This window comes from Dipodomys merriami, unplaced genomic scaffold (assembly GCF_024711535.1).
Source record: "Dipodomys merriami isolate MVZ:Mamm:240054 unplaced genomic scaffold, mDipMer1.0.p SCAF_26, whole genome shotgun sequence".
Taxonomy (NCBI): Eukaryota; Metazoa; Chordata; class Mammalia; order Rodentia; family Heteromyidae; genus Dipodomys; species Dipodomys merriami.
This window is the reverse complement of record NW_027204048.1, coordinates 8,157,247-8,182,241: the sequence shown is the minus strand read 5'-3', so window position 1 is coordinate 8,182,241 and position 24,995 is coordinate 8,157,247. Positions and strand designations below refer to the sequence as shown.

Below are 24,995 nucleotides of genomic sequence, written 5' to 3'. Positions count from 1 at the left end.
GTCCTGCAAGATGACCCAAAGACATCCTTATCATCATCATGTTCCCATGACAGGACGCCTCTTGCTTGGGGGTGATTGCACTCTGGGGTGATCTCACTGTGGGGGTGATCTCACTCTGAGGTATGTATAAGGCCCTCCTATTCTTGGAATCCAAGGTGACTGAAGGGTTAGGGCAGTGATGGAAGATATGTAGGTATCTTTTGGGGAGGCAGAGGGAAGGAGAGTCTAGAACAGAGCATTGTAAAAGCTGACAAACACCTCTTAGGTTTGTATGTTCAGCCCTGAAGGGGGCAGGGGTAGGTTGATTAGCTATCACCTGTGCTTAGATTGGCACTCCTTGAGTAACAGGCCCAAGAGTAGAGTTAAGCAGAAGTCTGGTTCAAAGTAAAGGAGACAGATCCAAAATGAAGGTGGGGAAGCCAGGCTTTTTACCCTGCTTTTGGACCCTTGCTTGGTGGCAAAAACAGTTTCAAAGCACCTGTTTTCAGAACTGAAGTTGCTTTTGAGGCCTTTGGAAACCCAACAGGATGGGCTCATAATGATACTTGAATGTTATCTGCCATACTATCAGAATGTCCTAGAGACCCATGGAGGGGCATGACCCCCATTGCTTTCATCAACAGTGCAGGAAGCAATTTTGTGAATTTAGGAAAGATCAGTTTGTGACCTTGGTTCTCTATTCTTTTACCAGGACTTTCCTGTCAGGAGTTGTCAGATAAAATAAACAAATAAACAAATAAATGGTTGGATGGCAAAGACAGACAATTTCTCAGGTGTTGGTAAGCAGCAATTGACTTTGGAGAAAAAGACATAACCAGAAATAAAGACACAAAAACAACCACTATTACCACCACCACCTAGAGAGCTAACTGTTCCCTTAGGACACACAGCTGGTTTGGAGCTAACAGCAAGACACAATGTCCTGATGTAAATTCAATACATCACTGTTTGGAGAAGTGAGGATATTAGGGGAAAAAAAGAATGTTAGTAGAGATTAATGAAAATGTGAAAGTTGTAACTGAATTCTGAAGATTTACCATCTATTTCAGGCGATTATTATGTTTTCCCCCCCCCCAAGAAACCAGACAAATATTTTTCAGGCAGGGTCTTGTGCCTTTGTTCAGGGCAGGCCTCTGACCTGAGTCCTTCCAGCCCAGCTTTCCGTGTAGCTGAGATCACAGATATGTTCTGCCACTCTGAGCTGATGAAGATGAAGTTCTGCTACATTTTTTGCCCAGGATGCCATCAAACCATGATCCTCTCTATTCCTATCTTGAAAGTACTGAGGATTGCAGGCATGAACCACCACTTCTGGCTTTCCCTGCTCACGTTCTCTCTCTCTCTCTCTCTCTCTCTCTCTCTCTCTCTCTCTCTCTCTCTCTCTCTCTCTCTCTCTCTCTCTCTCTCTCTCTCTCACACACACACACACACACACACACACACACACACACATGTATCATGTGTTCTAATTCCTTCAGTCTTTGCTCTTGTTTCCTGACACCAGAGGTGACCTTTCACAGGATTCTTTTTTTTTTTTTTTTTTTTTTTGGTCCGGTCGCGGGGCCTGAACTCTGGGCCTGGGCACTATCCCTCAGCTCTTCAGCTCAAGGCTAGCACTCTACCACTTGAGCCAAAGTGCCACTTCCGGCTTTTTTTTCTGCTTATGTGGTGATGAGGAATCGAACCCAGGGCCTCAGGCATGCAAGGCAAGTGCTCTACCACTGAGCCACCTTCCCAGCCCTCACAAGGATTCTTGATGTGTATACTATCACCTGCTGAAGTTGAAATGGGTTGGGAGCTCTTGGGAGGCAAACACTCCCATTGGCAAATAGGTGCTTCTGAAATGAAGCACCTCTCTCACCTGACACAGGAAAGTGGCAACAACAAACTACAAACTATAAGAAATTGCTTCATCTTTATGAACCCTTGGGACGGATAAAATGCATCAATCCTATAGCTCACAACAAAGAAAAATGGTGGCATATATAAAACCCAATATTTTTACTCTCTAGCTCAAATACAGCAAATAAAAAGAAAACTAGAGAAATGGGAGTCTGATAAAGAAGGAATATAGGACTGCAGTTTCCCCCTGTAACCCCAGCTACTCAGTACAAAGATCTTACCATCCTTCCTTTATTTTTTCCCTAGCCAGGGCAAGATGCTATATGAAAAACAAAAAGACATTAACTTTGTAATATGTCCACATTATATTAAGAAAGGAACATTTAGTAAGGTAGGTGTAACTGTAGATTTATAAGTTTTTTTAAAGAAATAAATGTCTGTGATGTCTTTTGGTGCCTGTAGTAGTCACGCTGGCTATGATTTTAATTCTAATATCTGTTCCAATTAAGTATTTTTCTATAGTGGATATGTGTTCAATTCTTTTCTCCCCTGTACCTTTAAATAAGGAGTCCAGGTTTCCTCTTTATATTTTCCTAGCCCAGCCTTTCAATATTTGTAGCAAGGGATCTCCCAGGACTTAGAGATTCACCTAGAGAATACTCTCTAGGCAGTTACAAGAGAATGTAATTTTCCTCACCTTAGGGTTTCACACTAATTCAATATGTGGGTAATTTATTGATAGCAGCTGACACTTTACTTGCTTATAAAAGAAGAAAATTTACCTTTCCTTTCCAAGGACATGAAGCATATCCCCCAGGTAAACTGCAGGAGAGTCAAACTTGAAGTCAAGTACTTGAATCATATGTGAAAACTCATTTGGCACCCAAAGTTTATCTTACCATGTACCCAACTCTCTCAGGAAAACAAACTCACTAGTGTTGGGGTGAAGTGGGGTTGTAGTTAGTGGTGGATCCAATATTTCCTGAAGAGGTGAAGTATCTCGGGCATTCATTCTATGAAGCATGGCCAGAGAAGCTGAGGAGACTTTCCAGACCTTTAAGTCTCCACTGTTTCCTTGCATTGGCTATTCCTAACTGTTCCTTCCTCCCTCGAAAGAATAAAGGATTTCCTAGCAATGAGATTCCACGGACTTTAGGCTTCAACCACAGACTGATGACTGTTTTGTGTTGTCAGATTCTGTTGTTCTGGGTATGCCGGGCTGTTTACAAGCTACTGTATTTTCCCCCCAATTTTATCTCTGTAATTCTTTATTAAAAGTACTGCTGTACACATACAGACTGAAAGCAGGATTAGTGAGGAATAACAGGTACTGGGATTGTGAAGTTAGAATGGAACCTAGTGGTGCTTTCAAGTGAAGATATTGACACAACCAAGCAAAATGCAATGTCCCTTCAAAACTATTTACAATGAAGGAAATACATGAACTGCATTTAAAATAGGTACAGGGCCAGCGTGCTGTCCCAGGTACAAAAACATTGAAATGACTGACATTAGCTGATTTCAAAGGTTATCCTTCCATGCTTTTATCTGTAATAACAGGAAGGTACAGGAAGATTATATTTTTAATTTGACTATTCTCAGATATTAAAATCTCCCTATGGATTAAAGACTTTGAGACAACCTCTTCAATGGAATTACAGAAAAGAAGATTCTCCAGAACACTCTTAGGCAGAACTGAGAATGCTTTTGAAAACCATTTCCAATAAAACCTAAATGAAAAAGATATATGAAACAAAGCTAAGAATTATACAAATATGGATTTCCTGATGCCAACAGTTTTCTGGCTGGCAATATCCATGCAGTGAAAGTAAATCAGTTGTCCAACTTCCTGAATAAGCCCATCTCAGGATTTGGCTACTGTATTCTTTCCAGTTGAAATCGGTTGGCTTTGGCCCTAGGATTCTGAACTGAGGCAAACCTTAGGATGTCTTTGGTTGCCAGGGTAACAAGACCAAGGACCATGGTGGACCATGGATCCACCCACAAGACCTAATCCCCAAATGATCTCCCTAGAGAGTCATACAGGTGCTGATGGGCATGCAGATAAAATTCCTTTAGCCAATTCAGTTGGTGCCAGGTCCTCATAACCACTGGACTCATTCGGCAGCCAGAACCCATCTGCACATGCGCAGAAAGTAAGACCCATGAGCCGACAGAGACTTCTTGGTCCTATGAGGCTGGAGGAAATCTCAGTTTGAGACTTCCGTCTCTCCACAAAGGGAATAGGCTCACAGCATCTCAGGAAATCTGGGCATGCGTGATGAACATTTGTTACATAAGTAACTCCTGTCAATCAACCTGTCCATCAGAATCCTCACCAAACCAGGGAAAGCCCACCCACCCCTCTGCAGACAGACTTTGATGCTGAAGCCAGCTGCTCACTTGCAATGTGTCTCCCTTCCTCTTTAATAAGCTTTTCTATCATTGCATTATGGTTTGTGTCTTGCTTGAAGCAAAAGAAAGGCAAAAAAGAATCAAGGTTAAGCTGTGTACGTTTTTGGTAACATTATGAGGTTTATCTGCACGCCCTTCAGGTAACAGGACTTGCACGAATCTCATTCTGTTGCTGTTTTATAAATCCCTAAGATACAAATCTTGCAAGAGACCCACCAGAACTAAGTCTTATAGTCTAATATTCTAGGCACCAGATCTATTGCCATATCTGGACTAAATAAAGGCGTACCTTCATCTCCATCTGACAGCATTCTCTTATTCACAATGCTGAAACAATATCGTTCCTTAGTAATCCTTACTACTCAGGAGGCTGAGATCTAAAAATTGAGGTTCAAAGCCAGCCTGGGCAGACAAATCCTAGGGACTCTTTTCTCCACTTAACCAGCAAAAAGCTAGAAATTGGAATGTGGCTCAAATGGTAGAGCACCAGCCCTGTGTGGGAAGGTAAGGGACAGCTCCCAGTTCCCTCCCAATTTAAGGGAGGGGAGGAAAGGAGGAAGGGGATGGGACAGGAAGGGTGGGAGGGAGGAAAGGTGGGAGGAAGAAAGAGATAGACTTATACTTTATAGTTTTTTGTTTGTGCCAGTCAGAGAAGAATAAACATAATTTGTAAAAAATAATGAATTCCATGGCATTTACTTTAAAATAATTAATTACAACTGATTGCATAGCCAATTATAGATATTAAAAAGGAATTTCACATGCTACTTCACTATCTATAATTCTCTGAAAATATTGGTAGGAAAAACTCTCCTATTCTTGCTTAATGGCACCTGCTAGTGAGGAGCTGCTGAGCTCTTTTTTTTGTGTGCTAGGACTGGAGCTTGAACTCAGAACCTGGGTGTTCTCCTTTAGGTTTTCTCCTCTAGGCTGGTACTCTACCACTTGAGCCACAGCTTTCTTTCTTTTTGCTGGCTAATTTTTACTGGCTTTCCTGCCTGGGCTGGCTTTGAACCATGATACTCAGATCTCAGACCCCTGAGTAACTGGTATTATAGGGATGAACTGTGGAGATCAACTCCTGCTTGACTCCTGTTGAAAAGAACATTATTACAGTAAGAGGAATTGGAGCTGCAGTTTTTAGACCCCAGGCTCAAAGTTTGGGTGTCCATCTTTTATCCTGCTTTTAGTTGATTTATAAGCTTGGCATTTTTTTTGCCAGTCCTGGGGCTTTACCTCAAGGCCTGGGCTAGAGCTCTACCACTTGAGCCATAGTGCCACTTCAGGCTTTTTCTGTTTACATGGCACTGAGAAATTGAACCCAGGGCTTCATGAAGGCTAGGAAAGCACTGACCAGGGCCGTTTGCGACATCTTAATATGATGGGAAGATAAGTAAGCAAGTGAGACAGACAGGAAGAGTGGACCAAAGTCATTCTTCTATTATTTTTAATCAGAAGCCTGTTGCCATGACAACTAACATCAATCCCAATGGCATTAATTTATCTGCTCACGAAGGTAGAGTGTTCACGACCAATCACCTCTCTAATCCCATCCCTTAATGGAGCTAAAATGGCATTGATTTTTGACTTAAGTTCTGGAGGAGACATTCATATAGAGACATAGAAATCAATCACCCTGTGTCACTGGTATCATCTGCGTCCTAGAGAAGTCCCCATAATAGGCCCGAGCTATGCCCTACTACAGCCCTTTCCTTCATCTAAGGGTCTTCCCTGGGGAAGGTAGGAGGCAAGGGGGTGTCAACAGCATGGATCTACACGCTAGATCACTTTGTTTTCGTTGGACATCAGGTACTAAGGGTTTGGTTAGTCCTGTTCTTCAATGAGAAAGATCTTTCTTCAGTAAGAAAGATCTGGCCTGTATAAAAGAACCTATTCTTTCATTTGTTCATTCAATCATTCAATCTTCCCTCCTTACTTCCCTTCTCTGTTTTCTTCCTTCCTTCCTTAGACAACTTATTTTTTCCAGTCCAGTTTGTTTTATTTACATGTTTTCTTTTTGTAACCAAGGTATAATTCTTCTGTTCATGCATCTATAAATCTATATGCTGGGTTGATTTAGATCTTTCATTTTGCTTTTTACTGATTAACATTTTACACAGTGTAATTATACTATTCATAGTATGGTGATAAAGAACATATTCTCATTTTTAATAACCTGTGAAAACATCATTTTAATTGCTTCATAAAATCCTCTCAGGTCATATGCCAGGGTAATTACATTATTAATGCTCACTACTTAGCATTAATACCATTTTTTTCTAATAACACTTATAAATTACAAAGTAACTTAATCATCTTGCTAACGGATCTTATGGAGAGCAGCCTTATTATGTCTTTTATTTGAATAATTCCGTAGACTTTTCAATTCACTTTGACAACTATCTTTCAATGACGTATACATTGAGTAAAGCAGTTATTGTAATTCTTGAGTACTTACAGGAAGTTTGGATGGTGGAGAAGAAAAACAGGTTCGATAACAGCCCAGCGAGACAAGTTAAGGAAACAGAGCCACAGTGAAGAACTACAGGGCTTTTCTTTACCCAGCCACTATTTTGCCAGTATAATCAGAGCAGCTTCAACTTACCACAACATAGAAGCTGCTGAAGAACTAATATCTTTTTTCCCCATTGTGTGCTGATACTGGGGCTTGAACTCAGGGCCTGAGTGCTGTCTCTTAGCTTTTTAGTTCAATTCCACCACTTGAGCCACAGCTCCACTCCTGGCTTTTTGGTGGTTAATTAGAGATAAGGGTCTCATGGACTTTCCTGCCTAGGCTGACTTCAAACCTCAATCCTCAGATCTAAGCCTCCTGTGTAGCTAGGATTATAGGCATGAGCCACTAATAGCCAGCTGGAATGAATATCTTTTATCCATATTTCCCTTCATCTTTGTGAGAATTATCACAAAATTGAAATGGCTTGGTGCTGTGGTCAGATACAGCAGACACTAAATCCTTATTTTAGAAATCACTGAGATTCACTTCTACAACCCAAAATTAGAAATAAAGATTTGGTGAAAAACAGTTTTCTTTGGGGGAAATCTAGCAGCTGCCCCAAATACTGAGGTACACCCTTAGCATTCCCATCAAATATTCATTAGGTTAGAAATGCTTCAACAGAGCAGATCAGTAAGAGATTTCTTATAAACAATTGGCGGTGAATCTTATATTAATAAAATAAGTTTTTCTGCTTCAGGCTAGCTCACCTTGATTTTCCCCTGAGCATATTTAGGGAGTTAATTCTTTGTGCAAGGAACCACATACAGATGATCCTAAGAATCCTAGTGTACCCTGCCTGGGATTGATAGATTGTCCAAAAAGACTATGAGAAACAAACCAAAGTGACAGTTGGACCAGGTGCTGGTGTCTCATATCTGTAATCCGAGCTACTCAGGAGGCTGAGATCTGAGGATCATGATCCAAAACCAGGCCATTTGAGAACATACAGTACAGAGGGGTTACAATTACATGGGCAGGATAATGCATACATTTCTTACCAAGCATTGCAGCCTCCTCCTTTGTTTACCCTTCACCTCCCTTCCCAGCCTCCCCCCTCCCCCCCACCCAGTCATACCCCCTCCCCCCCCCCCACACAGACATTGTAAAGCTGGTTTTGACATGACATTTTGTACTTCTCCATGAGACTCTTATCTCCAATTAACACCCAGAAAAGCAGAAGTAGAGCTATGGCTCAAAGTGGTAGAGTGCTAGCCTTGAACAAAAGAGCTCAGGGATAGTGCCAGGCCCTGAGTTCAAGTCCCATAACTGGTAAACAAACAAAAAAAAAACAAAAATCAAAAAACAAAATGACAGTTGGGAAATTTCTCAGTAGGACCCTTCATGTCTAAGCATGCTAGAAAAATGGATTGCTTCATCTAAAAAAAATTCACATCAAACTGAAGTGAATCTTCATTGTTCAATAAGAGGGAAACACACACACATACACATACTAGAATGAATGTTCTAAAATGGTGTATAATGGTTCAGATTCATGTTAGGCACTGACATTGTATCTATGTGTAAAACTTCCAGGGAGATATTATTTTTCTGCTATATAAAATACCACAGTGACTGCCATCAAGGTCACACTTCTGAGAAGGGACAGGAAAGAATTTGAAGGACGATGGGTTTTAAAGCATTCTGTAAAACTTTCACTCTCCACAGGGCTGGGCCGGGTTGGGCCTTGGCTTTGTCTCTAATGAATCTTTAAGCCTCTGCAGAATCTCTGATGGCCATGGATTTCCACAGAGCTGGCTTTGCCCTGTTTTTCTGGAACCTTTGTTTTCTGACTTCAGGCATAGGACTTTATGGCTATTTGTGCTTGCTTATAAATTCATATTTATGATGGAAACTCTCAAAGCAAACTGTAAATGGATAAAAGAATACACAGCATTTTCAGCTATTAAATTTTACTGTAAAATATATGATGGTTTTAATAATAAGTCCTAAATGTTACATCAATGAAATAATACTGTAGGCTCTCCCTCTCCAAACTGTATTCTTTTTAATTGTTACATTGTACAGGGCAACAGTTTATTTGACCGGTATTTTGTGAAGCTGGTTATAATTCAAATAAAATACGAATAATGTGATTCTTCAAACTTCAAAGGAATTAATGTGACTATATATGTCCTAGACTATTTGAATGTGTTTATGTATGCAAATATATACATAAAGTCTATTTTATATATATACATACATATACACATAAACACATATCTGTATTTTTTGGCAGTGCTGGACAGAACCTAGGGCATTAGCATGTCTTATTTTTTTATGCTAGTACTGGGGCTTGAACTTAGGGCCTGGGCACTGTCTCTTAGCTTTTTTGCTCAGGGCTGGAGCTGAGCGCACACCTGCACTTCTGACTTTTTACTGGTTAATTGGAGATAAGGATCTTGTGGATTTTTCTGCCCTAGCTTGCTTTGAACCTGGATATTCAGATCTTAGCCTCCCAAGTAGGATTACAAGTATGAGTCACTGTACCTGGTAACCTAGCCCCTTTAATATATTTTAGTCATATGTAATAAATGTTTGGTTTCGTAAAGTTCTTATCGCTGAGTTGTAAACAATATCTCCATTGTTAAACATTACATTCTGTCTGCTCTATTCACAAATTATTGCCTCATGTCAGTATAAAATCTCTTAGAAACTATCTTGTTTGATTCGATAAAAATAAGCCATGAAATTATTTTTCTCTATGCTACTCTAGTCACATCATTTCATAAATATTTTCTCCAGAGCTTATATTTGAAAAGAAGCTTCAGAGAAAAGTAGTGTGGGGTATACAAAAACAGTAAAACAATTCTATTTGAGTAGGTTTCCTTGGGAAGATTTTTTATTACGTTGCGCATACCAAAATTTAAATCACCTTGTCAACTTCAGGCAAAATTGATTTTAATTCTTTGAATTTTAATGTTGAAGGCAAAATGCCCAGGAGAGCTATGTCCCTGGCTTGGCAGTTGAGATGGATGTCTTAGATATTAAACCCATGGATGAATTCAATCTACACCAATTGTAAGCAAGCACTCTCTACTTCTGCCCAAACTACAGCAGTCAGAACCCCAAAACTCTTACCTTCTGTCAGGTGGTGGGCACAGTGCTAATTAGCTCAATTATTGTTCCAACCTTTAGATTTAGTTGTTACTAAACTAGCTTTATAGATAAGGAAACTGCACTGTGCTGAAAAATAGCACTAGACTGGAGTTTGAATGGGTGGCGCTACGATGTGACTTTTCTTTCTTCTTCTTCTTTTTTTCTTTTCTTTTTTTTTTTTTGAGGTACTAGAATTGGAACTTAAGGCCTCTTGCCTACCACGCAGGTGCTCTATCCCTTGAACAGTATTCCCTGCCCTTTTTGCTACAGTTACTTTCTATATATGGTCTTTGTTTTTTTGTTATTTTTGCTGAAGGCCTGGACAGTGATCCTCCTCCTTATATATACCTGGGATTGCAGGCATACAACACTATGCCCAGTTTCTTTGTTGAGTGGGCATCTCACTATCTCTTGCCCAAGCTGACTTGTTTTTTGGTTTTTGTTTTCTTTGGTCTGTCATGGGGCTTGAACTCTGGGCCTGAGCGCTGTCCCTCAGCTCTTCAGCTCAAGGCTAGCGCTCTACCACTTGAGCTACAGTGCCACTTCCGGTTTTCTATTTAGTATTCTATGTTTTTACTTCCCAGTGAATGGTTTAGTGCATAGTTCTTACCTTATTTATTGAATTCATTCACCTGTCATTTACAGGTGATCTAAAATAAATTTATGTGTGAATGAGAATCAGTCTTTTCCTTGTCCTCACATATTATCATTTTTATTAGATTTTGATTTTTTTGGTGGTACTGGGGTTTGAACTCAGGGTCTTGCTTTTGCTAGGCAGGGGCTTAACCACTTTGGCCCTTTTCTCTCTGGTAACTTTTGAGATAGAAACTTGCTTTTTGTCCAGGTCAGCCTATATAGCGTTCCTCCATTTTCCCAGTTCCCATTGTATCATCAATGCCCAGCTATTTGTTAAGATGGAGGCTCACATAAAAGAAATGCAAATCAAAACAACATTGAGATTCCACCTCACCCCAGTTAGAATGGCTATAATCAAGAACTCTAATAACAACAGATGCTGGAGGGGATGTGGACAGAAGGGAACCTTACTGCATTGTTGGTGGGAGTGTAAACTTGTTCAACCACTTTGGAAAACAGTATGGAGGTTCCTCAAAAGACTCCACATAGAGCTTCCCTATGATCCAGCAATCCCACTTTTGGGCATTTACCCAAATGATCACAAACAAGACCATACTAAAGCTACCAGCACAACTATGTTTATTGCAGCATTATTTACCATAGCTAAGATATGGAAGCAACCCAGATGCCCCTCAGTAGATGAATGGATCCAGAAAATGTGGTATCTATACACAATGGAATTCTATGCCTCCATCAGAAAGAATGACACCACCCCATTTGTTAGGAAATGGAAAGACTTGGAAAAAGTTCTATTAAGTGAAGTAAGCCAGGCCCAAAGAAACACAGGTCCCATGGTTTCTCTTATTTGCAATAACTAGTATATGTCTGAGTCAAGCAGAAAAGGTCAGATAAGTTGATGTTAGGCGAAATGAACCCCAAGATGACTCAAATGTTTTTTCTTTCTTGCTATTGTTTCTAACATATTTATAAGATGATTTCTTTGTTGCTTTGTATGTTCCTCCCCCATGGTATAACCCTTGTTTTCACTGTATTTGATGTTGGTATAATTTGTGGAGGGGAAGGGAAAAAACAAATTGTTTAACTAGGGATACAGGTGGACCCATTGCAATAATGAGATGTACAAGACGTAATGTTGAAAAACGAACTTTACAACTTTGGTGAAGGGAGGGGAGGTGGGGCAGGGTCGGGGGAGATGAGAAGGGATGGGAAGGGGAAACAAAGGAGGAGGCAACAATGCTTGATAAGAAATGCACTCATTACCTTGCTCATGTAAATTGTAACCCCTCTGTCTGGTATTTTCACAATAATAATAATAATAAAAAAGATGGAGGCTCACAACTTTTTGCCCAGGGTGGCTTTGAACCATGATTCTCTCTATTTTCATCTCCCAATTACTTAGAATTCTAGATATAAGCCAACAGCACCTGTCTTAGCTTAGATTCTTAAAGATTAGCATATATGAACATTTTCATGTTCATGTTGATTTTTACATGTCAAAGCAAAGCTTCCCCATGTTCCTAAAATATATACTGCTTAAATCTAATCTTGCTTTATCTATTACCTCTCACCTAAAAATGGTCTGGTGCTTGGTAGTGTTCAGATAGCAAGACTGAAAATAATTATTCCCCTTTGTCCTCAACACATATTGTGGTGGTATGCATTTCGCGAGTCCCCCCCCCAAAATAACTGACCAATGGAAAGTTCACTTATTAAGTGTAGAGGTTTGGAGTCCTACACTGGAATGGAGTTTTGTGTGAGATGAATTCCACCTGATAACATGAAATAAAAACCCTGGGCAACCTATAGAAGCTCGATCTAAAATATACCAGGACATGATATAGAACTCTAGGCCTTTACACAGTGAGAGTAAAGGATACTCTCAGGAGAGAAACACAAAAGCACAATGCTTTGTGCATCTGATCACATAAACTAATATTTACTGAAATGAACTCCAGAAAATGGAAACAAGAAGATTTGTTTCCTTTGTTGCTGTTTTTGTTTTCCTTTCTTTTTGTCTTGTTTGTTCAGTTATCTGACTTCAGGAGGGTAGGGGGCACAGAAATGGAGGGACAGAGTAAACAAATGCAGCGGTGACACTTACTAGACACTATGTGGAAAATGAACTATACAACTGTGTGTGGACATGGAAGGGAAAAACTGGGAGAGAATGATGGGAAGGGGTGACTTTTTCCAAAAAGAAACGTACTTTTTCTATGTATTTATTTATTTATTTATTTATTTGTTGGTCATGGAGCTTGAACTCTGGGCCTGGGCACTGTCCCTCAGCTCTTCAGCTCAAGGTGAGTGTTCTACCGCTTGAGCCACAGCGCCACTTCTGTTTTTCTAGAGAGAGAGAGAGAGAGAGAGAGAGAGAGAGAGAGAGAGAGAGAGAGAGAGAGAGAGAGAGAGAGAGAGAGAGAGAGAGAGAGAGAGTTTTAATTGAAGATAAGAGTCTCATGGACTTTCTTGCCCAGGCTGGCTTTGAACAGTGATCCTCAGATCTCAGCCTCCTGAGTAGCTAGGATTACACTGCTACCTGGCTAAGAAATGTACTTTTTATCTGACTTATATCACCTTTATAATAACAAATACAAAAAGTCAGATGTAATCCTCCCCAAACTATATGATGGCTATTGTGTAGCATTTTCCCATGCTAGCTTGCAGGTCCTCACCTGTAAGTTGAGAGAATGAAGTCAGAGGAATACCTTGTCTGATTCCAAGTTCTAGGATTCTTGTAGTTCCCTTGATCTGGTGTTTGATCACCGTGGAGAAGGGGCTTTCTTGGGGGAAATCCTGACCACTTGGAGGTTGGTGGGGGAAGCAGGTTGTAAGAGGACAATTGTAGCAAAGCAAACTTGACAGAGACCTTCCTGCCTGTCAGCATTTTAATGGTGCGGGTGGAATTCCAATCACCCCTGCGTTGTACATCAGCAGAGTTTCTTGAAGGAAGGTAACCGTTGCCTGGGGACCGATACTGTGTGCTCACTCACAGTAACCCGGACAGGATCACGGAGTGAAGATGCCATTCTGCAGATGTATCGATCTCTTTCTCTGCTTCCTTCCAGGGATTTCCAGGAAACGCCAATGCAGACAGCGTTGTGTCCTACACACTCCAGCCGCCCTTCGAAGCCAGGTTTCTGCGCTTCCTGCCCTTGGCCTGGAATCCCAGGGGTAGGATTGGGATGCGGATCGAAGTGTACGGATGTGCATATCGTAAGTGGTACTTACTCCTCTTCACATGAGAACATTGACAGGTGCAGTGAAGTGCAGTAAAAGCCCCAAGCCAGACTGCTCGATCTTCTATGACTTTAAATAACTACGTAAGAACTGATGTTATGTAGGAAGTCAAGGGTCTTTGTTGTCCTATAATAAACTGGACTTCCATTATTGTCTTTTATAGTTGACTTTAGAGGTGGACTTGAACCAAAACGTACTCATCTTTAGATTCTCAGATTTTTTTTTAAACAAAGTACTTGTAACATTGTAGACAATAATAACATGAATACAATTTAAATTACTGAGCAGAGGTGCTGGTGGCTCCTTGCCCATAAATCCTAGTGATATTAGAAGCTGAGGTCTGGAGGACTGCAGTTAGAAGATAGTGTGGGTAGAAAAGTCTGCAAAGCTTCGTCTCTAAAATAACCAGAGACTTGGCTCAAGTGGTAGAGCACCACTTAACAAATGCCAGGCCCTGAGTCCAAATCCAATTACTACCAAATGAAAAACAACACACACACACACACACACACACACACACACACACACACACACACACTCACACACACACACACACACACACACACACACACACACACACCAGACAGACAATGCTGTTTGGTGAAGCAGCTTAAATGGTACTCCATGTGGGAACACAATACTGGTTTTTCTCATGCCCACACCTGCTCTATGATGTGTCTGTTTTAACTCATCTTTTCTCTATGAACATTACCATGAAACCTTTTGTCTAGCACACTTGATCTTTACTTGGTGCGTGTATATGTTTAGTTTATGTTCTGAGCCAGCTTATTGTCTCTTCCATGAACAGTAATCATCACCATAAATGAATAGATCCCACATGAAAATAACACAAACATTAAAAAAAAGTAACAGTTTTTTGTGAAATCATGTGGCAGGATTCTATTCGACAGTGGTCATTTGGTGTCCCACAGTATACTCTGGATGTTTCTTCACATCATCATTATCATGTTTCTAAATTATTGTCAGCATAGAAGAGCATGGAAAGTACTGCTATAGCAGTACTGGTGGCTCATGCCTATAATCCGAGCTCCTCAGGAGGTTCTGAGGATCGTTGTTAAAAACCAGATAGGGCAGTAAAGTCCATGAAACTCTCATCTCCAATTAACCATCAAAAAGTCAGAAGTGGAGCTGTGACTCAAATGGTAGAGTGTCAGTCTTGAGTGAAAAAACTGAGGGAAAGCACCTGGGCATTAAGTTCAAGCCTCAGTAGTAGCACACACATTAAAAAAAATACTGCTCTGCAGAATTGAAGAACAATCCAAAGATTAAACTGGATGAGCACATCTTAACACTTCTTAGATTTGGGTCTGCATAGATTTTTTTGGTCAGGTTTTTTTGTGCATGATCAGCCCTATTCTTTGCTGATTTTACTTTTCACCTTGCCAAATGTAATTTCCTAAAGCATAATAATAATAATAATTAATAATAATAATAGTAATAATATACCATCCAGGGAGTATTTTAAGTCACTGTTAAAATTCTCATTTGACCTTTAGCCACCCAAATTAATTCCCTAACTTGGCCTCTAACTTGGCCTCTGTTTTCTAATGTTAACATTTCCACAGGATAGTAAGTATCATAGGATGTCTTACTATCAATTTTTCTCTTGTTCCCCTTGGCCATTGACTTTCATCTTTGTGTTCATTTCAATATTTAATTGTGCTCACCATAACAAGAGTTCTTATGCCTCCTATCTCCAACTCTCTCTGTCCCTCCCTCCCTCCCTTCCTCCATCACCCCCCCCCCCCACACACACACATGATGGTACTGGGGCTTGAACATTACCTTCGTCATTCAAGACTGGCATTCTACCACTTGAACTATTCCTCCACTCCTCCACTTCTGACTTTTTGCTGATTAATTGGAGATAAGAGTATCTCCCATTTGTTTGGCTGGGCTGGCTTTGAACCACAGTCTTCCCAGCCTTCTGGGTTATAGGCATGGAGCCACCAGTACCCAGCTGCACTTGTTTTTTGATGAACTGAATGTTTAGGACTTCCATAGTGAAATTGTAAGAGACTTGTCAGAGATAGAAAAAAAAAGTGTGTGTGTGTGTGTGTGTGTGTGTGTGTGTGTGTGTGTGTGTGTGTAATTACAGTTCTGACAAGCTATAGGAATGCCCATCACAGTACTATAAAAGTCCTGTGTCATCAACAAAGTCGATAAATAGATAATCAAACAAGCAAAACTATGTGCCTTCGTTAGTCTTCCTGAGAAACAGAGCTACAAGACATACGTTTCTGTATGCATGTGGCCACATATTGTATAAGCAGACAAAATCCTAAAATGTCGATATATGGGTAACATGGGTGGGTGAGATTCCATGAATAATGACTTTCAACAATTAATAGAAAGCTTAAACAAAATGAATTTTAGAGGGCTGACACATGTCTTGACTGGGGGAGGGAGGCTGAAAGAAGTAGCAGTATAAGAATAGAAAGAGGAAGCTAGATTTAGCTTAGAAACTTACAAGTAAATACGTTGGGTGGTATGCAAATGCATACAAATGTATTAACTGAAATATGGTCAATTCAAGGAACAACTCAAACAGAGCAGTTCCTCAGAAAGCCAGAATCAAAGGTCAACAAAATAGAACATCATGAAGTGGGTACTCAAAAGGGGTGATGTAGGGTCAAGGGGATAGGGGTAGACAAATGAAGAAGAGAGGAGGGGGAAGATGCAGATAAAATTTCAATGTTTATCTCACAAAATTAAGAAGCTTAAGGGAACGGGTGGGTAGAGAATGTCTGGGTGAGAATGTTCAAAGGGGTGACATTGATCAAGATGTATTGTATGCATAAACTGCCTTGGGAAGTGGCAACTCCTTTGTACAACTACTTAACTATAATTTAAAAAGTGAATACAAAAGGAAAGAGGAACGGTGGGCAGATCCAGCCACCATGCTCAAGGTATTTCATGATAGAACTAAGAACTAAGAAGCTTGAGGGGATGGGCGAGTTGGGATCGCTGAGAGGGAATGATGGAGGAGTGGCAATGGTCAAGACACACTCTAACATAAACGAACAAGTTAAATGGAAGCAATCATTGTACTATTTGCACAACTGTTTGAAGATAATAGTAATAATAATAGAGTCTCAGAGATATGCACAAGAAATCCTCCTAGACCAAAATCCTATAGAGTTTCTAGTTTTTGGTTCGTTTTCAACTTCAAAGGAAATTTATTTATTTATTTATTTTAGGGGGGGTCTGGTCATGGGGCCTGAACTCTGGGCCTGGGCACTGTCCCTCAGCTCTTCAGCTCAAGGCTAGCATTCTACCTCTTGAGCCACAGTGCCACTTCTGGCTTTTTTTTCTGCTTATGTGGTGCTGAGGAATTGAACCCAGGGCCTCATGCATACAAGGCAAATGCTCTACCACTGAGCCACCTTCCCAGCCCAGAAATTTATTTATTTTTTATTGTGAAAATACTGTACAGAGAGGTTACAATTACATGGGCAAGATAATGAATACATTTCTTATCAAGCATTGTAGCCTCCTCCTTTGTTTCCCCTTCCCATCCCATCCTCCCCCCCCTCCACCAAAGTTGTAAAGTTCGTTTTTGACATAACGATTTGTATGTCTCATTGTTGCAAAGGGTCCACCTGTATTCCTATTTAAATGATTTGTTTTTTCCCTTCCCCTCCACAAATTATAACAACATCAAATACAGTGAAAGCAGGGGTTATACTGTGGGGGAGGGACATACAAAGCAACAAAGAAATAATCTTATAAATGTGTTAGAAACAATCGCATGAAAGAAAAAAAAAACATTTGAATACCAGCCAGTCAACTGTTGCATTGTTTTCCCCAAAGAATAAATACTGATTTTAATGTCACAGTAAAATATTAACTATGCCTATATTCAAGCTGTGCAAATAAAATAAAAATAAGTACATATGTAAGAAACAAGAGAAGTCAAAGGTATGGAGAATGAATCAGCCATTTAAATAGAGTGACACTAATATTTAATATAAGACTAATATTAAAATTAAAAATTAATGTCATAATAAAGCAACATTCAGGCTGGGAATGTGGCTCAGTGGTGGACCACTTGCCTTGAGCTGAGGAGCTGGGGGACAGCTTAGTGCCCAGGCCCAGATCAGGCCCCACGACCGACAAAAAAAAACAAAAAAGAAAGAAAAAAAAAACAAAAAAAATGTAACATCCTTCTTGATTTTCTCAAGGATGAGAAGTAGACCACTGTAATACAAAGATAGTGGCAACTGGGAGAAGGTTAATAAGAATACTTCTAGATGATAATGTTGGGAAAAGTCTAACAGCAGGTAGCAGGTATAAGGTATATCAAGTCAGATTAGCAACAGAAAATAATTGTCAGTTTTTCTCCTTTGATGAACAGACTTATGCCTACGTGTGTGTGTGTGTGTGTGTGTGTGTGTGTGTGTGTGTGTGTGTGTGTGTGTGTTGGCATGAGTCACAGATTATAAAGTGCAGAAAGTCTACATTTAGTTCTGTTTTTCAATATTTTCTTTCCCAGGATCCGAGGTGGCTCATTTTGATGGATACAGTGCCCTGCTCTACAGATTTGGTGAAAAATCCATCCGACCAATGAGAGATGTTATTTCTCTGAAATTTAAAGCCATGCAGAACAATGGGATTCTGTTCCACAGAGAAGGACCACACGGAAATCATATCACTCTGGAACTAATTAAAGGACAACTTGTCTTTTATCTTAATTCAGGTAAAAAATACTTGTACACTTATGCCAGTAGTTTTTTAAAAAATCTGTTTAGCTATAAACACATCTGTTTATAGTGAGTCTGTGAATCTTTGCAGTTAAGTAAAGGAGCCATACAATTTATCATGCCAATCAGAATACTCTTGAGAAATAAAAGACAAGTTACTAAGAGCCACACCAGGATAATTATTGCAAAGTAGAATTATCATGGGAAAATGTAAAAGGAAGTTTAAGAACACTGCTAATGAATGCAGGACTTACATAATTATCGTGTGTGTGTGTGTGTGTGTGTGTGTGTGTGTGTGTGTGTGTACTAGGACTTGAACTCAGAGCCTACATGCTCTTGCTTAGTTTCTTCTGCTTAAGGGTGATGCTCTACATCTTGAGACACACCTCCATTTCTGGCTTTTTTTCTGGTCAAGTGGAGATAAGAATTTCACAGATTTTATATGCTCAGGCTGCCTTTGAACCACAACACTGAGATCTCAGCCTCCCGGTTAGCCAAGATTACAGGTATGAGCCACCTGCAATAAGCCAAACAGCATATATTTTAACAACAGTGAAAGGTGATTATAAATAAATACATAGGGTATAGTTTATATTGTGATAAGATATAATCATGCAGATAACAAGAGGTTACTGCAAAATTCTGGGATCATAGTGGTAATGATATTCCAATGCAGAAAATATTTTCAAGGTAAACGTGAATCATGCCATGAATAGTGATACAAAATAAATAACTAAAATGAAAGAAAAATTTTCAACCAGGCACTACTGTTTCACGACTGTAATCATAGCTAATCAGGGAGGCTGAGTTTGGAGAACTGAGATTTGAAGCTAGCGAGGGCAGGAAAGTTTGTGAGACTGTTATCTGCATTTAACCACCCAAAAGCCAGAAATTGGGCTGTGGTTCAAATGGTGGAGCACTAGTCTTGAATAGAAAAGCTAATGAGTTAAGAGACAGGCTCTGAGGTCAAGTCTCAGTATTAGTAGCAAAAAAATAAGGCTGAGAACGTGGCTTAGTAGTATAGTACCTGCCTAGCATGCATGAGGCCCTGAATTCAATTCCTTCTTGCCACATAATCAAAAACCAAATAAGTTAAACAAAAGAAATGTACTCATTACCTGACTTAAGAAACTGTAATCCCTGTATACATCACCTTTACATTAACACTAAAATTAACTAATCAGTTAATTAATTTTTTAAAAGAAAAAACGTTTTAAAAGAAATAGAAATAAAATAAAAGTGAAAAAAGCAATTTCAACATTGAATAGAAATGAATTGTAATAAGAAGCCATAAAAGAAGTACACTTTGTGTTCAAGAGGAAGTCTGAACATCTATAGGTGAGGGAAGACTGAAATATAAATTTCAATGCTCATCTCACAAAGGGAATCCATGATTTAGAGCGGAGCTAACTGGGTGTGGTGATTGTTCTCTTTGAAGGCAATGCAAACCTGTCTTCTGCTAAAGCTCCCACGACCCTCACCTTGGGCAGCCTGCTGGATGATCAGCACTGGCACTCTGTCCGCCTGGAGTTCTTCAACACCCACGTCAACTTCACCTTGGACAAGCACGCGCATCACTTCCGTGCGAAAGGAGAACGCACTTCCTTAGATCTTCACTTTGAGGTTATTACACAATGTATAATTTCAATGGCCTGTAAGCAGAACCCGGTTCTATGGAGAAACACATAGCAATTCAGACCTCTGGTGGTTGATATAGAATTCAGGCCCCAGTGAACAGGGTAGTCCTTTAAATAAGTCCCAATTGATGATGGATCATTCTTTTAGCATGAGAGGCATGTACCCAGCCCTAGTGTGATGTAAGGTTAAGGAGATTTTTCTGCAAATGAAGTGATCTAAAGACACAAAATGATGTTCAACAGATTCCTTTTGAATTGTATCTAGTATATTACTTTTGTTGTTAGGCTATAACAGATTCCTGAGGGTGGGATTTTGTATGGTATGAGCACAGTGAACACAACATTATGTGAGATCTCTTGGAAGAGTTTGCATTGTATATATCCATAAATTCATTAAATAACAAGATGGTCAAATGAACCCATGTTAACTACACATTAACTTTCATAAGTGGTTTTTAGCAAATGCATTACCAATATGTCTCAAAGCACACAATTCTGGAAGTTCTTCATAGGACAATATCCAATGTGTGAGGATCAGGAAAAACTGGGATAATTTATGTAATGTAATTGATTGTGACACATAATATGCAGAGGATCTCAGTGCTACCCCAGAACATCTACAATTTTATTACCTTAAGTTCACCATATAATGCCCAAACATAAGCTTATTCCTTACATAAAAGGATTTTTTCCTCTCTCAAGGCTGGAATTCTACCACTTGAGCCACAGATCCACTTCTAGATTTTTGGTGGTTAATTGGAAATAAGAATCTCATAGGCTTCCCTGCCCTTACTGGCTTTGAAGCACAATTCTCAGATCTCAATTTCTTGCATCGCTAGATTGCAGGGATAAGCCACTGGTGCCTGACATTTTTAAATTTTTTCTTAGAACACATAACAAGTTTCTAAAAATGAGCCCCCATGACTACTTCTTTAAAATGGCTTAGTTGAGAAATGCCTGAGAGACCAAGTAACTAAAATATGTCCTATGTAGTCTTAAACTGTTTACTATGTAATCTTTCCAAGAACAAGTTTATTGACCCTTTTTCTGAAGTCTGTACACAAGTCAGGAATCAAGCCATCGAATAATGTCATGATAACCGAACATTTCATTTAAAACAAACAAGATGGAAATATAAAATGATGCTGCTGGATTTGTGACCATTAATGTAATACCTGTTAGTCAGACATCTTTTAAAGGGATCATTTCACTTAAGTATCACTAAAAATGTTATTTTTCTTTATGTCATTTTTCTCTCAAAGATCAGCTTTGGAGGAATTCCAGTACCTGGAGGACTACTGAATTTCTCACATAAAATGTTTCATGGATGTTTGGAAAATCTTTATTATAATGGAGTGGATATAATTGAATTAGCCAAGAAGCACAAGCCACAAATCCTTGTTATGGTAAGGAAAGAGCAAGAAAACTAAGTTTTTTGCTTTACTTTTATTGCTTTTAGGCCTCCATTTGTCATAATATTTTTTAAAAAATCAACTTATACTTTTTTTATGTGCGGGTCCTGGGGTTTGAACTCGGGTCCTGGGGTTTGAACTCATGACCTGGGTGCTGTCCTTGAGCTATTGTCATTCAAGGCTAACATTCTACCACTTGAACCATAGCTCTACTTCTGCCTTTTTGGTAGTTTGCTGGAGATAAAGAGTCTCACAGCCTGCTCAGGCAGGCTTTGAACTGTTATCAGATCTTAGATCTCGGCCTACTGATTGGGTAGGATTACAGGTGTGAGCCATTACACTCACCACTGGAGTAAAGCTCTACGCATACTTTTAAACAGCTTCTATGTAACACAATTTTATTATGCACATGAAGTTAAAAAGTAAATATATCTCCTGGCGCATGGTTATTTAATATGAAGTAAAACGAACATCTTACTTTTATATTGAAATAAAAATTCATATACCTTGTGTGTTTGGGGTATTATTAGTCTCAGGAGATCAATTGTTTGGCAATAAAAATCCCTAATGAGTGATTCCCTAATCAATGGTAAATGTTTCCCAGTAGTTAATTAGCTTCTTTCCATTAAAAAGAAAACAAAACGATCTGAGTTTTGGGTGACAGGTAAATTCATATTGCCTGTCAGTAAATCTCAGAGACCATTGTAGGAATATTCATTTGTGTTGTTTTGAAAAATATTGTTTCTCCTTTTTGTGCTGCAAGGATTGGAGCGCCTTGATTACATTGCCCACACCTGGAGGAGCTATCCTCAGCTCCAGGTTGTGTGCTGGTGACTAACACCCAATCCTAATTACTCAGGAAGTGGAGGAGGATCTCAGTTCGAAGCCAGACTGGGCAGACAGATCTGTGAGACTTTTATCTCCAGCTAACCAATCAGAAGCCATAAGTGGAACTGTGGTTCAAATTGTATATCACTTGCCTTGAATGGAACAAAGCCCAAGGCTCTGAGTGCAAGCACTAAGTGTGTGTGTGTGCGCGCGCACACACACACACACACACACACACACACGCACACACACACACACACACACACACACACACCATCTCTTTAGCTCTTGATGCACAGGCTACAAAATGAATATATATCACTCAGGTTAGCATGTGATAGAGGGGAAGACTAACCATGAGTCCCCTATTCCAAGAAGGTTATGTAAATAAATAGACATGCAAACAAACAAACAAAAGAAAAAAAAAAGATAGCTCTGAAGCCTTCTTTGAACAGCCCTGTGCTAGGATAAAAACGAATGGAAAATGTCATGAAGATTCATGAACAGAGAAACACCAAAGGGAAGAGGGATAAAAAGGCTCCACTGAGAGATGGTACCTTGGACAAGATTAAAAATAAATCAAAAGGAAGGGGATAAATGGATCGATCTGCTATCTAAAGTTTCCTTCCAAGAAGAAACTGAACTGGACTTGGCACAAGTTAACCAGATGCTAATCTCACAAATTAGACTGGGTTTAGTGGTGGACATGTGCTGCTGCTGCTATCCCAGAGGTAGAGGTAGTTCGAGGAGAGCAGAGTTTGTAAAAGCACGAGACCCTACCAAAACCAAACTCTAGGTGAAATGGACTAGGAGCGTGGTTCAAGTGGCAGAGTGTCTGCCCAGCAAGGGTGAGACCATGAGTTCAACCACCCGTACCAAATAAATACGCACATCAATAAATAACCAACTCATTAAATTGAGAGAAATGATCAAAATAAGTTGACATGAAACTGATTTTCAGGAATGATCTTTAGGAAGATCTAACTATTAAACAGTATGGAACTATCTCTTAATTGTTTATAACCTCAGGCCTAACAGAGGACCTGGAAATTAACTGCCATAGCATTAACTCCTACTCAACTGTATTATAGTAAGTGTTATTTGCTAGTATAGAGAAATATGCACACACACATGTATACATGCATACACACACCATAGATAGATTTGCCTATGGATGATAATATTTACAGTAGGAGAAAAGATAAAAGACATAACAGTAAGCATTGTGTGTAGTCTAATTCATAAAACTCTAATGAGAGAAAGCTTATGTAAATTTTTGCCAATATGCCTTTAATTAGACAGGAGCCCCATTCACTGGAAGGTCTCTCAATGTTGCCCTTTTGTTTTATTTATAGGGAAATGTCTCCTTCTTGTGTCCACAACCACAGACTGTCCCCATGACTTTTCTGAGCTCCAGGAGCTATTTGTCTCTGCCGGGCAGTTCTGGGAAGGACAACGTATCGGTCACTTTTCAGTTTCGAACATGGAACAAAGTAGGACAGTTGCTTTTCGGTGAACTTTGGCATGGGTCAGGAAGTTTTATCCTGTTTTTTAAGGATGGAAAACTCACACTGAGTCTCTCACAGATGGGCCAATCTTTGAGGAACATCACAGCAGGTAAAACACCTATTTTCATCAACTGTACCAACAACCAGGCCACGAGTCATCTTGTAATAAGTAATGAGTTACTACTTGCTCTCATTTGGAAGAACAAGTTGCCCTCTTCTTTTTCCTTTGGATTGTATCTACATGGGACACACAATCATCATCATGATAGGGATCTTTTGATCCCAAATGATTCTATATAAGAAATTAAGAAACAGCTGCATGCTGTTCTTTTTTCTCTTCTTCCCTTTCCCTCCCTCCCTCCTCCCTCCCTCTCTCCTTCCTTTCTTCCTTTCTTCTTTCCTTTCTTTCTTTCTTTCTTTCTTTCATCCTTCCTTCCTTTCCTTCCTTCCTTCCTTCCTTCCTTCCTTCTTTCCTTCCTTCCTTTCTCCTTCCTTCCTTCCTTCCTTCCTTTCTTTCTTTCTTTCTTTCTTTCTTTCTTTCTTTCTTTCTTTCTTTCTTTCTTTCTTTCTTTCTTTCTTTCTTCCTTCCTTCCTTCCTTCCTTCCTTCCTTCCTTCCTTCCTTCCTTCCTTCCTTCCTTCCTTCCTTCCTTTCTTTCTCTTCTCTTTCTTTCTTTCTTTCTTTCTTCTTTCTTTCTTTCTTTCTTTCTTTCTTTCTTTCTTTCTTTCTTTCTTTCTTTCTTTCTTTCTTTCTTTCTTTTCTTTCTTTCTTTCTTTCTTTCTTTCTTTCTTTCTTTCTTTCTTTGTTCTGAGGCTCCAATCAGGGCCTGAACAGTGTCCCAAGGTTTTTGTTCAGTTAGTCTTCTACTACTTGAGTCACAGCTTCACTTCTGACTTTTTGGTGGTTAATTGGAGATAAGAATCTCATGGATTTTCCTGCCCAGGCTGGCTTTGAACTGTGATACTCAAATTTCAGCCTCCTGAGTAGCTAGGATTACAGGCGTGAGCCACTGGTTAGTTGAGAGTTGTGGTTCTTTTGCTGAAGGCTGCGTTGTTTTCTGAGATCCCTTGATATCAGAGAAGAGCTTCATCTCAGATTCCTGATGAGGAAAACCACACAACCTCCTCAGCCTCAGCCTGAAGTGGCAACCCTTAGTTCGCTCTTTGCAGGGAGCACACTAGG

At 39.7% G+C, this 24,995-nt stretch overlaps 1 protein-coding gene across 1 annotated transcript in view; it reads left to right on the top strand.

Annotated features, from left to right (window-relative positions):
- The window catches only part of LOC138836949 (contactin-associated protein-like 3), a 138,129-nt gene that overhangs the window by 63,903 nt on the left and 49,231 nt on the right, over nt 1-24,995 (top strand). Inside the window, exons 4-8 of the mRNA XM_070035649.1 lie at nt 13,534-13,681; nt 18,222-18,425; nt 19,868-20,052; nt 21,329-21,472; nt 23,662-23,923. Coding sequence (XP_069891750.1) covers nt 13,534-13,681; nt 18,222-18,425; nt 19,868-20,052; nt 21,329-21,472; nt 23,662-23,923 — 943 coding nt within the window. The remainder of the gene's footprint in view (nt 1-13,533; nt 13,682-18,221; nt 18,426-19,867; nt 20,053-21,328; nt 21,473-23,661; nt 23,924-24,995) is intronic.